The sequence below is a fragment of the Neopelma chrysocephalum genome, unplaced genomic scaffold (assembly GCF_003984885.1).
Source record: "Neopelma chrysocephalum unplaced genomic scaffold, ASM398488v2 Primary Assembly neopelma1_88, whole genome shotgun sequence".
NCBI lineage: Eukaryota > Metazoa > Chordata > Aves > Passeriformes > Pipridae > Neopelma > Neopelma chrysocephalum.
Window position 1 is genome coordinate 3,272,674 of NW_020897750.1, and position 13,107 is coordinate 3,285,780.

A 13,107-nucleotide genomic window follows, 5' to 3' on the forward strand; every position below is an offset into this window, starting at 1 on the left:
TTTTTTCTTTGATACTTTAAATTTCCTAAGCCAGAAAGTCCTATCAACATAGTTGATGATTTAAAATGACTATTAATAAAAATTAAAAAGTGATTCAACAGTTCTGCATTGTAAGGCCAGACTGACAAAGTAGGGCTGAACATTGAAATTACATCCCTAGACCAGGCCAACAGGCATGGACTAATGGGTTTTCAGTTCTCACTTTAATAGGTAAGAAAACAAAAAACTTAAAGCCTTAAAGATTACAAAGATGTTTGAGTCAGGGTAATTTTCTTGGGGACAGATACTGGAATTTGTCAGTACTTCAAATGATACATTCTTTGGGAAGAGATCCCAGTGCTTTTCATTGAAATCCTGTAGTTTACAGTGCACAGAGTATTTGGGGGTGAATCACTCTCTGTTTTCCCAAAGGAAGTGCCTGATCTGGATCATCCTTTTCTCCAACAAGGCCTGAGCAGACAGACCCCACCGTATCTTCCAGGCAGGGCTCCCCTGGGCTCTAAAGAGCAAGAAACTAGTTCTGTGAGTTACAAAAGCAACATCCACAAGACAAACCTGCCCCAGGCCTCCAAACTCTGCTCGAGGCTCCTGCCTGAGCAGTGCTGATAGCAGCCCAGACAACCCCTCCCCTCAGTCATCCACCGCTCCAGACAGTGTTTAACCTAAAGCTCCAAAGCAGAAGAGTGGGATGGGGGCTGCTCTAAAACACCAAGGTAAATATGGTGTGAAACAATCAGTTCTTGCCACCTTTCTCAGCAAGGTTTCCCACCCAGTCTAGGCGGGATAATCCCACTAAAGCTTACACTCAGCAATGAATCGACCCCTGGCTGGTAAGTAACAAAACAGCTTAAGTTTGGGGTTTTTTTTAATTCTAACTCACTTACATAGGAAAACGCCCATCTGTGGTGAATAGTTTTGAAGGGGTCACAGAAGTAAGTATGTACATCTTTATTTATACACATTTATTAAGTACTCAGTGGAGGTGAAAAGAACTAATGAAGCAGCATGGAGACATACACTCCTGCCTCCCTGCTCCCATCTAAACAATGGAAGTGGTAGTTTATCCAAAACTTTATAGTGCTCTTAGACTTTTTTCAGAAAAATAATATTTGTGACTTCTGTCACTCCTGCAATATTTCCAGGACTGTGCTGATGTGTACAATGACAACTGTCCACAAGAGAAAACCTGTAATTTCTACTTAGAAGCAAAATAAACCAACTGTCCAAACCCAGACTGAACTCAAGTTACATGCTTATGTGCAGTCAGTTGGGTGGCATTTAAGTTGACGTATTGAATAGGATGAGCTGATTCCAAGGTGCAGACAGCAGAACTCTCAAGACACTACACAGGTCAGCAGTGCTACAGCTCAGCACACCAGGAACTGTTCAGGGCAGTCAGCACTTATGGGGCAGGAGAAACTGGTACTCAGAAGCATTTAAGTTCATGACTGCATTTCTCCTTTTCAAATCAAGAACAGAATAAAAACCAGTGTGAAAATATTAATTTGTTACTAACTACAAGAGTAAAGCACTGTTTTGAATTAGTGAATGATGACGGAGTGACAGCAGAAAAGCTTCCCAGAACGATGGACTGACAACACAGGTGAAAGAGTGAGAGAATGAATAAAAACTGCTGGCAAAAGAAAACATTCTAAACACCTTGACAGTATCATTTATTGAAGCCAAAAGCTGCCCATTAAGTAATTTAATACAAAAAGTAAAACATGTCTAAAAATAAGACATAAAACATGCTATCACAAGCATTCTAAGTCAGCATTCTTAGACTGTCTGGCACAGCTGCTGCACACTCTGACACATCAGATTAAAAAAAAAAAAGCAGCACATATGCAGGCCTTGCTATCTGTCACAAAAGGCAACAGAAATGTACAGTCTGTAGAACAAGTGTAATGCACTTGTATTAATAATATTCATTTCTTTCACAGGCATTGGAGCTAAATTAAAATTTACTAAGGCAAGGCAATTATGACCAAGAAGGATTTGTAACTGCATTGAATTATTAAACTTAAACAAATAAACATTAAAAAAAAGTAAATTAAGACTGAAACAGGAGCAAAGTGTTCAATGAAAAGATGCGAAGGCAAGGTCTGAGTTCAGAATTGTGCCATATTTAGTTACTCTGCACAAGAACAGTGAACATTCCATCAGGACCTCAAAGATAAATGCTGTGAAAAGAAGTGAGGATGAGCAGCATTTCTAGTTTCCTTTGAACACAATTAACCTCAAGAATTACCTCTCAATTCCACTGCTGATGGATTACATACAGTCACTCCCTAACAAGAACAAGAAAGTTAAGAACTAGAATGCCCAAAGAATATTTAAATGAAAGACAAACCAGATTTTCCAATTGCATATGGGAGATCACTTCTCTGGTAAGTGTCAAAGCAGAAACAACAGTAAATGGTACAAGAACAAATAAAGTCTACCAAGAATTAAGAACTAGTCTATGCTTAAGGTTTTGACACTTGTTTTTGAAACTGAGATGATGTAAAAAAAGAAGTTTAGGCACGTCCCAAATTTACCTACTCTATTAAATCATTGTTACTCATAGGACACGACATGAATACGAAAATACAATGTTAACATGAAAGCATATGGTCAAACATACTGACGCTGCACAAGGACTGGGTGTGTTTAGCTGGTGCTGAACACTATTAATTATCACTCGATCTTTAACATTCCCTTTTAACATGAAGTGAAATGCATGAAAATAAACCCATAAATTAGCAATCTACCACAAGGAGTATTTCTCGACCACTTGCTTAGGACTGGAGTGTAGGAAACCACAGCAGGGAAACTTAAATTAGGATGTGAAAACTGTCACAGGAACTTGCAGGTGAAATGGCCAAGTGCATTCCATAGAGGAAAGACCATCATGGTCCTTGAGAAAAGCCCTGCCATGCTTTTCTTTAGTTTTTACACATACCTTGTAAAAACCAGCCCTACCCTTTCCACCTTGTGGCACCCACAAGAGGCCTCGATCTCCTCACCGCTCCACGTGGGTACCGGCCTCTCCCAGAATCTGGAAAAACACGGCTTTCCACTCCCCACCCCCTGCCAGAGAAGGAAGTCCCCCGCTTTCCCAAGAGGAAAATGCCGGCGTTCCCTTTTCCGGAGCTCTCGCAGCATCCCCAGGGAAGCCATTCCCGCGGCTGGGAGCAGCAGCAGGGACGGCGCTCCCTGCCCCCGGCTGGCACAAAACCCGAGGCAGCGGGGATGACGCGCCGCGTGTGCGAGCGGTGCCGGCCCGGGCCGTGCCCACGCCGCCAGCGAGCCGCGATTCCCGGCAGCCTCCGGCGCCGACGCCCGGGCGGGGCGCGGGCGAGCCGACCCCTCTCTCCCGCGGTGGATGGGGGCGAGGCCGCCGCCCAGGCCGAGCCGGGCGGCGGCGGCCGGGCCGGCAGCACGGCAGGGGGGAGGGGGACCCCTTCCCTAGCGTGCGGGAAGGTGGGAATTCCCTGCCGGAGTTACTCACCGGGAGCCGTGCGGGGGGAGCGGAAGCGGTGACGGGGGTGGGAGCGCGCGCGGCGCCCTCGCGCCGCGGCGGGAGGGGTGGGTGGGGGGAAGGAAGCGGCGCCCGGTGATCCCGCGCGCGGACCCGCGCGCGCAACGTGCTCGCGCCGCCGCCACCCGGCCAAGATGGCCGTCGGGCCCGAGGGGCGGGGAGAGCAGGGGAGGGAGGGATGGGAGAGCGGCATCACCATGGAGAGGAGGGGAGGAGAGAGGGAAGGGCAGCTCGGCTCTCGCCGTAGAGACTCTGGGCCGTGCGGAGGGAGCGGCGCCTCCCGGTGTGGGGCTCCCCGAGCGGAGCCGTGCTGCCCCGTGTCCATGCCGGGTTCTAGAAACAGAAAGGTCTTGCTGGGCTTTTACGCCGCGCTGCGTAATGATCACAGGCAGCAATAACAGTCAGAGCGGGTGTTTCCTCTCTCAAGGGAAGGCCCTGCCGTTCCCTTTCACGGCCGCAGTTTCGGCATTAGGAGCCGAGCTCCAGTATCGGACACGCCCGGGGACTGCTACGACACGGAAGGCACCGGGACGGAACGGTCCCGCTGGCCTGTACCTGCCCCGGGCAGCCCGTCACCTGCACCCGGCACACCGCTTGCTCCCCCGCGGGGGAGCACTTCCAAGCACTAGCAAGAACCCGCCACCGAAATTCGCATTCCGAATCCAACACTGAGCACGCCCAGGGGTTGCTCCCACACACCAGGAGCCAGCACAGGAAGCTCCGGCGGGTCTCTTTCCCCGCCCCTGGACGCGGATCCTGTGAGGGGCGGCCCTGAGGGTGGGGCGGCGCGCGCGCCCTGCGGCCCTTTGGCCGCCGCCTCCGCCCATCGCTGCGGCGGCGGCTCCCGGCAGGATCAGGTGGGTAAGGTGCGAGCTGCGGCTCCGGAGGGAGGCTGAGGGGAGGAGGCGGAGGAAGAGGGACACCCAGCCCGAGCGGGAGCTCGGCGGGCTGAGGCGGCGCGCTCACCCGGGTCGGGGGCTGCCCGAGCGCGTCCCTCCCGCGGTGCGTGCGGGTGTCTCGGGAGCGGGAGAGCGGAGCCCGGGGCTGAGATTCCAGCGCGGCCGGGGTGTTCCGCGAGTAGGTGTTGCTTCTTTATTATCGATATTTAAGCGTTTTGCAGGCCTGCGGGCTACGGTGTTGTAAAATTGGTTAATTAATCAAGGAGTAGTGGGGGGAGGGCTACCAAGGAACGTGAGCGAAAGCAGCTCTTGGTTTGTCAAAGCCGCTTCATCCCCTGGGTGCTGTGGTTTTTAAAGGCAGCTTCCACCTAGTGTTTACACACGACTTGTAAAGAAGTGCTCGAATCCTTTAATGAACAGTTTACACCCTTACCAGGTAAGTTTGGAAGTCTTGGCTTTCACAAAAATATGTTAAAAACTCCGCAACACTTATTTAAACTGATTAGGGATAAACATATAAAATCGCTAATGTATTTCAATTGTGCAGTTGCTCTAATTACTCTTATTTTTACTGAAATATATTTGTGACAATGAAGGACTGTAGTAACTTTCACTAGTAGGCTTAAAGTGATGCTCTGAAGGCAGAGTAAAAATAATAAGTGTTTAGAATTGAGAGAATAATCTGAGAGGTTGAACATTCAGGTAAGCGGCTGTTGCAATAGGGTGCTACTGAAGACTTACTATCACTGTTAAATATTAAGTAAATGATAGTAATTTGAATGTTTAATGTTGTTGTTTAGTCCTCCATCTGAATAACGAATAGTAAGCATAGTGAGAGTCTGGTTTTTGGATATATCTGGAGATCTTTGAAGGCCTTAAACCAGCAAGGGTCTAGACAAAGAAAATGAGAGCAGGAAAAAGAGTTTATGAGGTAAAATGAGTAGTGCCATTAAGAAAACCAAGGAATCTAAGATATGAAATTTCCTTCTGATAAGAAGAACAGGAAAAACAGTCTTATGGATGTTGGAAAAGTGCTGGTGTAGTCAGTGCAGCCTTTGTTCAATTCTGTTGGAAAACCTGTAGTCAGATATTTGCTAAAACTGAATAAAATTATACAATGGGAATGCAATCAGAGTAATTTTTTTTTTTAAATAGAAAGGCTGAACTTTGATTCCCTGAAAGATTCTGAGGTTTAAGAGCAGTCTGGATCAAACTTTTTTACAGTAGCCAGTGCATTTAATGAGACAGACATATAAGGAGTTTGTCTTGAGTTTTGTACATTTTCTGCCGTTGTTCAAGCTACTGAAACATGGTCTAAAAATAATTTTTTTTTAAAGATCTTGTACAGCTCGTTGAAAAATTGCGTTTGAAGCTGACTTGTAAAATCTCACTTTTAAACAGGCATGTCACAAAGTGTGCTCCTGGTGAGTTCAGCTTTGAATGTATTTTCATTATATTCTGTAGTGATGAACACAAAATAAATATGTTGCCAAGTTGGAAGCACTGTACAGCTCCGCATCAGAATTCAAAATGATCTTGAGAAGATTGGTAGCAGATTGGAAATCAGTGTAACTAAGCCCAGTTAACAAGAACTGAGGGAGGAAGAGAACACAGGAAGAAAAAATCAAAGGCCTGATTATTGGAAAGGCTAAAGTGAACAGTAAACAGTATCCCAAGAAAACATTTGAGCACTGTAGTGCATAGTAAATTAAATATAAGTTTGGTAATATGTTCTTTCAACTAAACGGGTTAACAAGTGTGATTAAAGACAAGGAAAGTGATTGCTCTGTTGAATAAGGGCCTTAGCTAAAATGGTATGGTTACTTTCTTGAACAATAGTATGTAGATACCTAGACTCTGCAGGAGTGTTAGGTTTATAAAACTTGATTTGTGAGGGAAGCTTGAGATACTTGGGCACACCAGAAAAGAAGAAACTAAGAGCAGATTTGATGAGAGCCCTCACATCTGTAAAGGGTTGCTATGTAAAGGCCAGTGATTAACTAGTCTTGGAGTTCTCTGGAGAGCAGGAGCAGAAATCATGCTTTTTTCTAGAAAGTGATACTGTTAAGGGCAGTCTGGTCTCTCAAGGGCCCTTACAGGTGTGAGTTTAAACAGTTCTGTTTGTGATAACTTGGTGGAATTAGAAACTTTAACTGGGAAAACTGCTTTGCAATCTGCAAGTTCCCTCGAGCCTCGATCTTTATGGAGCTTTAGTAGGAAAGGCCCACGGTGTATCCTTCTGTGTCTCCTGTTTAATGTGTTGTGGAGGAGTATGTGTATCCTTTGCTTTCAGATAAGCACCTTTTAAAGGTGTCTTGTACTGGTACACTGAGGGTGTCCCATTTGGTTTGGCTGTGAAAGGCACTGTCCAACCATTTAAATCCGTTTCACTCTGTTTATAAAGTGTGTGCTTGCTAAAACTCTTTAATGGCTGTTACTCCACAGGGATGGGATGTTCTCTGGAAAAGAGCAAACTTCTCTGAGGAAGATGGTGAGGGATGAAGTGTTAAAGGAGGGGGGAAAAAAGCTGATCCACTGCTTTGTCTTAATCAAAGGATGTGCATACCCTATAGTGGAAAGGGACAAAGTGGAAGCATGGCCTTGATCATGTCATTAAGACATTCATATATTAACGTTGCTAATAAGGAAACGGCAGCCTATTAATGATCTTTTGGAATAACTGAATTGGAAAATTGGAGATGTTTCCAGCCAGTGCTTCTATAGATGTGGTGTGTCTTTCCATTTTCCAGCACGTGTCAAGGAGAAGGGCCTCTAGAAAGATTAGTTGTTTTTACACAGCCTGAAAAAGCTGAGAAAAGTTTTACTAGGTGACTTAAATTACTTTTAAAGCTAAGTATTTGTGTCTTGCTCAATATGAGGTGCTTTTACTTCTGCTAGGAAAACGTCCAGAAGTGTTGCTTGAATGAGCTGCTGCAGCATTATTTTTCCTTAGCTATCCAGAATGTCTTGTTCTTGAGCAAGTTAAACAGGAGTTCTGTCATGAAAATCTGACTCAATTAGTTCAACCATTAAAGATTTTCAGTCTTTTGCATCACTAGTACACAGTATTTGCCAGCAGTGGTTTGGAGTTGGGATTTGGATTTTGAGTAGCTTTGCCTGTTTGATAGGAGGAAACAAACTCAGTTTAAAACATGGGGAAAATTGGATGGTGTTTCTTGTTTTACGGTTCAGACCCCCAAAATGATTGGCTTGAACTTTTGAGTACCATTGCAATACAAATTTTGGCAGTGTTAAGTTATTTAGAACTTTTCTCTGTGCACTGAAGCTTATAAGAAATCTCAACATCGTTGCCTTAAGGGATTCTGCAGACTTAAAAGTTCTAGTAATGTTTTCTGAAAGCAAGTGTAATCAACTTTCTGATATAATCTGAGTGAACAGTGTGATTTCTGTGACTTACCTTATTTTGGTGAGTTTTGATAGAATGTTTGCATACTTCTTTTGTCTTGAGGGTGGGTATCTAACAATAGCTATGTCTAGGAATGAACTTGTGAGTATCAGATTTGGAGTTTTTTATTCATTTTCTCTTGAAGTCAAAGGAGATTGAAGGCTTGCTGGTGATGATTTTCAAAAGACGTTTTGTATGATGTTTTTGAGATGTGATCACTTGAACTAAAATGAATAACAACTTTATTTTGTGAGGTTGAATTCTCTTCACTTCTCTATTTTCAAAGGTGGAAAGAACAGCATTATTGGTTTCTATATAAATCTGAGAATTAAAATGAATGCAACTCAACCTCAGTTTATTGTCACAAAAGTGAAAAATAGCAGAGTTTTGACTAGTAGGTCACTTGAGCTTTAAAATTCAGAAGTCCAGAAAAATACTCTCCCCAATGGTTAATAAACATAATTTGAATTTTGGTGTAGGATGAGGGTTGGACTAGATGATTTTTGAAGGTCCCTTCCACCAATCTAAACCATCCTGTGATTCTGTGAAAAATGTTTGGTTTTGAAGTAGCTGTGAACTAAGTGTTTTGTAATTCTTTTACAAGACTGTTTTGAATTCTTAGAAAATTAGACTACTTGTGAATGTTGGTCTATTGAAATTGCCATTAATAAATTTAAAGTTGTATTAAGTAGCAACCAGAGGAAGTTATTTATTTTCTATTCTACTCTATTCTTGATATATACGGGTTTATGATGTAGCTGATTCAGTAAAGAATTATTATTAAAGCTGTGTTTTAAGGAGCCTATTGTTAATACCTGATAGAAGCTTTAAAGCAGATAATGCACAATTTAGATACAGTGACTAGGGAAAATGTATGTGCTAGTGTATTCTTAGAGAAATGGCTAAATGCATTGTCAATTTAGTCTTTTTAGTATTTTTTTTTTTTAACAAAACTTTTCTGCATTGGCAAGGACTTTAAAACATCTTGTTGCATGAGTTTTTGTTTTTTTTTTATTTGGATGGCATTAGGATTACTATATCTGTGAATATATACGTGATATCTGTAGGATTAGCTGTGTAGTGTTGGACTTCTTTTCTGAGAGAATAGTGTTTGAATAAGGTTTTTGTTTGCAGCCTTTTGGGACACTTGCTGTTGTCAGTATTTAGATTTTACTACACATGCGGTTGTTTATTCAGATGTTTTTATGATAGTTAGGGCTGCAGTTTTGTATATGAGAAAGTAGCATAAAACCCTGGAATACTGTCTTGAGTCATATGTATGAAAATTAAAAAAAAAAAAAATAACCAAGGGCCAGTAGAAAATGTTTGGTGCAGTGAGTGATGTGCACTACAGAATTCAGATTTCCTGTGTCCCACAAAGAGTTTTTAACTGCAGAGTTATTAGTACATAGAAAATCTTGTCTCTTCCTTATGTCATTTCTGTAGTGGGTAAGGTCTGGATCCTGTGGATACCAGCCTGGTTCTGTACCTTATTAGCTCTCTGGGTGAGGTACTGGAAGAATTTCTGAGAATAGCAGAGCACAACATGATGTGATGCATGTGAGCAAAGGATGAGAAGTCACCTCTAATTCCCCGGCTCTTGAGCACTGTATGTCTAATTTTAAGCTTTAATGTGGTTCCTTTCATGGAACTTATGCTTCTCTGGAATGCTTTAGTTTATTTTTTTCCAATTATTTTTAAGCTACTTTCTGGGAAGTAATAAGGTGCTCTGTACCAAATGGAACCCAGTATGATTATGTTGTAGTGTATATGGTGGTAGTCTGGGTGTTGAGACTGTACATGGTTACTTGAGCAGTGCAAGTCACAGGTGATGGTTCCAGATGAAGTTGTGAAGTTAAGGAAATGAACCATGGATAAATGTGGCTATAACCAGTTGTTACAAATTAGAGACTACACAATTTGTTTAAACTCTGATTTCCTATTTTTAAGGAGCAGTATCTCCAGGACAGGCTTGCTGTAGTTTCTGAATAGGTTTCTGAACTTGCAGATTAAGTAAAACTTTTAAGTGTATGTGGGAGGGGTGTGAAGTTGTATTGCTAGCCTTTAGATCAACAAGGTCTGTTTTAATGTCTTAAACAGAACCATAAAAACCAAATCCTGAACCCCTGACTATCTCTGTATGTGTAAGTTAGAATGATACAAATAAAGTAGGTCTTATGAATGTTCCAAGTATATATTGAATTTTTAAGGACACAAAATTTATGTATATGTGGAACCTCTTAGACTACTTAATATATTATATATACTTATACATGTTACCTTATGTATGTATAAATAAAAGGTTCTAGAGATGTGCAAAAATGTGTGCATATATGTGTATATGTATAAACCACATATTCTGTAGGCTATTATCTAAGTGTGAGGCCAAAGAATTAAAGTGTCTGTGAACAAACACAAGCCTTTAATTTTCCCATTAAGCCAAAAATGTGTCAACTAACTCACTTGTTTTCTCTTACTAGAAATGACTACCCCAAACAAGACACCACCTGGTGCTGATCCAAAGCAGTTAGAGAGGACTGGTACTGTTAGAGAAATAGGCTCACAAGCAGTTTGGTCCCTTTCATCCTGTAAGCCAGGTAAAATCCTACTATCTCATGTTAACAGAAGTTTTACCTATTTTATACTAAATTGAGTTTTTTGTTTTACTTGCCCAGTGAACAAACTAAACCATGTGAGCAGGAACCCACCCAGCACTGTGTAGTTGCTTCTGTGCTTTGGCATCTTGCCTGGGTGTCTTCGAGTTTTGCCAAAGAGCAGCCATGCAGTTGGGTGACCTGAATGTTCTGTCTAAACTTTGTGTGGACTTGGCCATTACAATGTAGCTCCCTAAAACCATGCAAATAAAATAAAACTATTGTAAATGGTCCTGAAGTGTGGTTAATGATACCTGCTCAAAATATCTTAAGATCTGTGTTCTGTTCCTCTGGGGTGTTTGATTTGCTATTTCAGAAATAGCTATTGGGAATTTATCTTGTGTCTTGCTGCAGCCTAAAGGGAATGATCCCTTTATGTTACAATATTGTGCTCAGGCTGAATGTGTTTGGTCTGATATCCTGGAAGCTTACTTGAAGAAAAATGTCATATGGTTTTGTTGCTTAAACATGGGGAAAGTAATTTTTTATTGCAGATTAAACTTCAACTGCTACATTAGAACTGCAATTAGTGTGGGCAATCAATAAAAGGATGTGATTAGTAAAAGGACAGATAATGAAGAGATGGAAAAATATAGATTTGGAATTGCTTCTTTAAATGTGATGACATTAACTTTCAGGAATACTGTTTTTGCCATCTGTTGCTTTTTCTAGCTAGTAACTTGAAAAAGCAAAAATATTTCAGAAGACTACTTGAAAATATTACATTTGGCTAAAATTTTATAATAAATGAATGGTCTCTGCTAACGATTTTCCCTTAGTTCAGCAGTTAAACTACAGAATAAGTGGGAAAATCTAACTGTTAATTAGTGTTCTTACAATCAGTATGAGTTACTACTTAACGATTTGAAATTCCGGGACATGTTGACTTGGTTTCACACCACACAGACTTCAACAGTATTGAGTTTTCACAAATTCCTCTGTTTTAGTTTTGTGTCAGAAAAGCATAGGCACAACTTGGGTACCTAGAAATATTTTCTTATATGTCATACCTTGGGCTACATTAGTTTGTAACAGCTGAAGAAAAGCTACATTGGCATCACGGAAATGGGAAATTCAAGACTATAACATTTTCTTTTTCTTAGGGTTTGGAGTGGATCAGTTACGAGATGATAATCTAGAAACTTACTGGCAGTCAGATGGATCACAGCCTCATTTGGTGAACATCCAATTTAGGTATTAAAAAATACTCCCTGTGAGTTAGGGTGTTTTATATAACTTTGTGTTGATGACTGTTCACCAAGATACAAATTTTGGAAGTGAAAGGACTCCTGCATTAATCCTGTTACCCAGCTGGTAAGAAACCAGTTAGATGGCATTTATAAAAATGAGATTTTCAAATGTAATGATTTACTAAATGCCTAAATAAGCAAGCAAAAGAAAGGTTTGATAGTATGTCATTTGTGACAGCGTCACATTTACCTACCTAAGGTGACTTTTATCCAGACTTTCTGTCTTTGAGAGTCATTTGAAGGATAGATGATTGTTATTAAAGTAGTCCTGTATAACCTGACAACTGAGTTTGAGAAACCTTTTTTATTCTATTCTGTGTAGGATGCTTTCAGTACTTTTTCTTTAACCAAACTTAAGATGATGTTAGATGTTTGTCACCTTTTTTTATTTGCTTTCTTGAGACCCCCTTGGTATAACAAGAGAGCCGATATTTGATAAGCTAAACATAAGCTTCATTACATACAAGTGCTTATTTGGCATCTTGGCCCATTTCTTGGCATTCTGACATTTCTGAAGGCAGACAAAGGAGAACAATGAAAATCAACTCTGTGTACATAACCTAATGTGAAAAAACCACCTTGTTCTTTAACAGCAAGTTTCTTGTAAGTCAGCAGACACACATATTCATTTTTAGAACATTTAAATCCTTAGTTGTTGCAAGCTAGCAATAACCTGAATATTTTTCTTTATGATGCTTACATAGCTTGTGTTGCTTCTTGCAGAAGAAAAACAACAGTGAAGACATTATGCATTTATGCAGACTACAAATCTGATGAAAGTTACACTCCGAGCAAAATCTCTGTCAGAGTAGGAAATAATTTTCATAATCTCCAGGAAATCCGGGTAAGTCACTGATGCTTTGCTTTCTGTCTTAAGATTGTTCTCTCTCATTAGGACATCTGATGTAGAAAAATTGGTTTGGGAGGTAAAATATGGCATTGTGCTTGAAGTGGGAAAATGGCTGGGTTTATTTTGATGTTTGCTTTTAGTTTTTGTCTTGTAAATTTACTCGGCTGGTTTCTGATTTTTTATTAGGCTCCATTGCCAACATCGTTATAATGGACTTGATATATGGATCCTATAATGGGATAGAGAGCGGGGGTTTCCAGAACTGGGCTGTTTAGAGTTGGTTAAACTTTGATTTTACTAATGTAAAATACCTGCAGATGTATGCATTGCATGCATCAAAAGGGAAACTTAGCTTTTAAATACTTGCATTTTTAGACTTAGAAAAGGCATGAATTTGAGTTATTTTTTCATTAATGACTTGCTCAGCTGTTGAGTCTCATCACTAGGACTCAGATTTAAAACTACAGATTTTAATTATAGCTATGTATGGTGCATAAATATTTTAGAGTCTGGATTTCATTGTTG

General features: G+C 41.1%; 2 protein-coding genes across 6 annotated transcripts in view; one reads left to right on the forward strand and one right to left on the reverse strand.

The window, feature by feature from the left end:
• The window catches only part of ABCE1 (ATP binding cassette subfamily E member 1), a 17,612-nt gene extending 13,409 nt beyond the window's left edge, over positions 1-4,203 (reverse strand). For 2 of the 3 annotated variants that reach the window (XM_027692774.1, XM_027692772.1), the window contains exon 1: positions 3,494-3,569. The gene's annotated coding sequence lies outside the window, so the exon portion shown is untranslated. Of the gene's footprint in view, positions 1-3,493; positions 3,570-4,078 lie in introns of those variants that run through there. The other variant, XM_027692773.1, reaches the window with a different exon arrangement.
• Positions 4,204-4,280: 77 nt separating this feature from the next.
• Positions 4,281-13,107, forward strand: part of ANAPC10 (anaphase promoting complex subunit 10) — a 35,903-nt gene continuing 27,076 nt past the window's right edge. Inside the window, exons 1-4 of one of the 3 annotated variants that reach the window (XM_027692775.1) lie at positions 4,281-4,380; positions 10,309-10,425; positions 11,586-11,676; positions 12,456-12,576. In XM_027692775.1, the coding sequence (XP_027548576.1) occupies positions 10,311-10,425; positions 11,586-11,676; positions 12,456-12,576 (327 nt within the window). In that variant the 5' untranslated portion in view covers positions 4,281-4,380; positions 10,309-10,310. Of the gene's footprint in view, positions 4,390-4,745; positions 4,859-10,308; positions 10,426-11,585; positions 11,677-12,455; positions 12,577-13,107 lie in introns of those variants that run through there. The other 2 variants (XM_027692776.1, XM_027692777.1) reach the window with 2 other exon arrangements.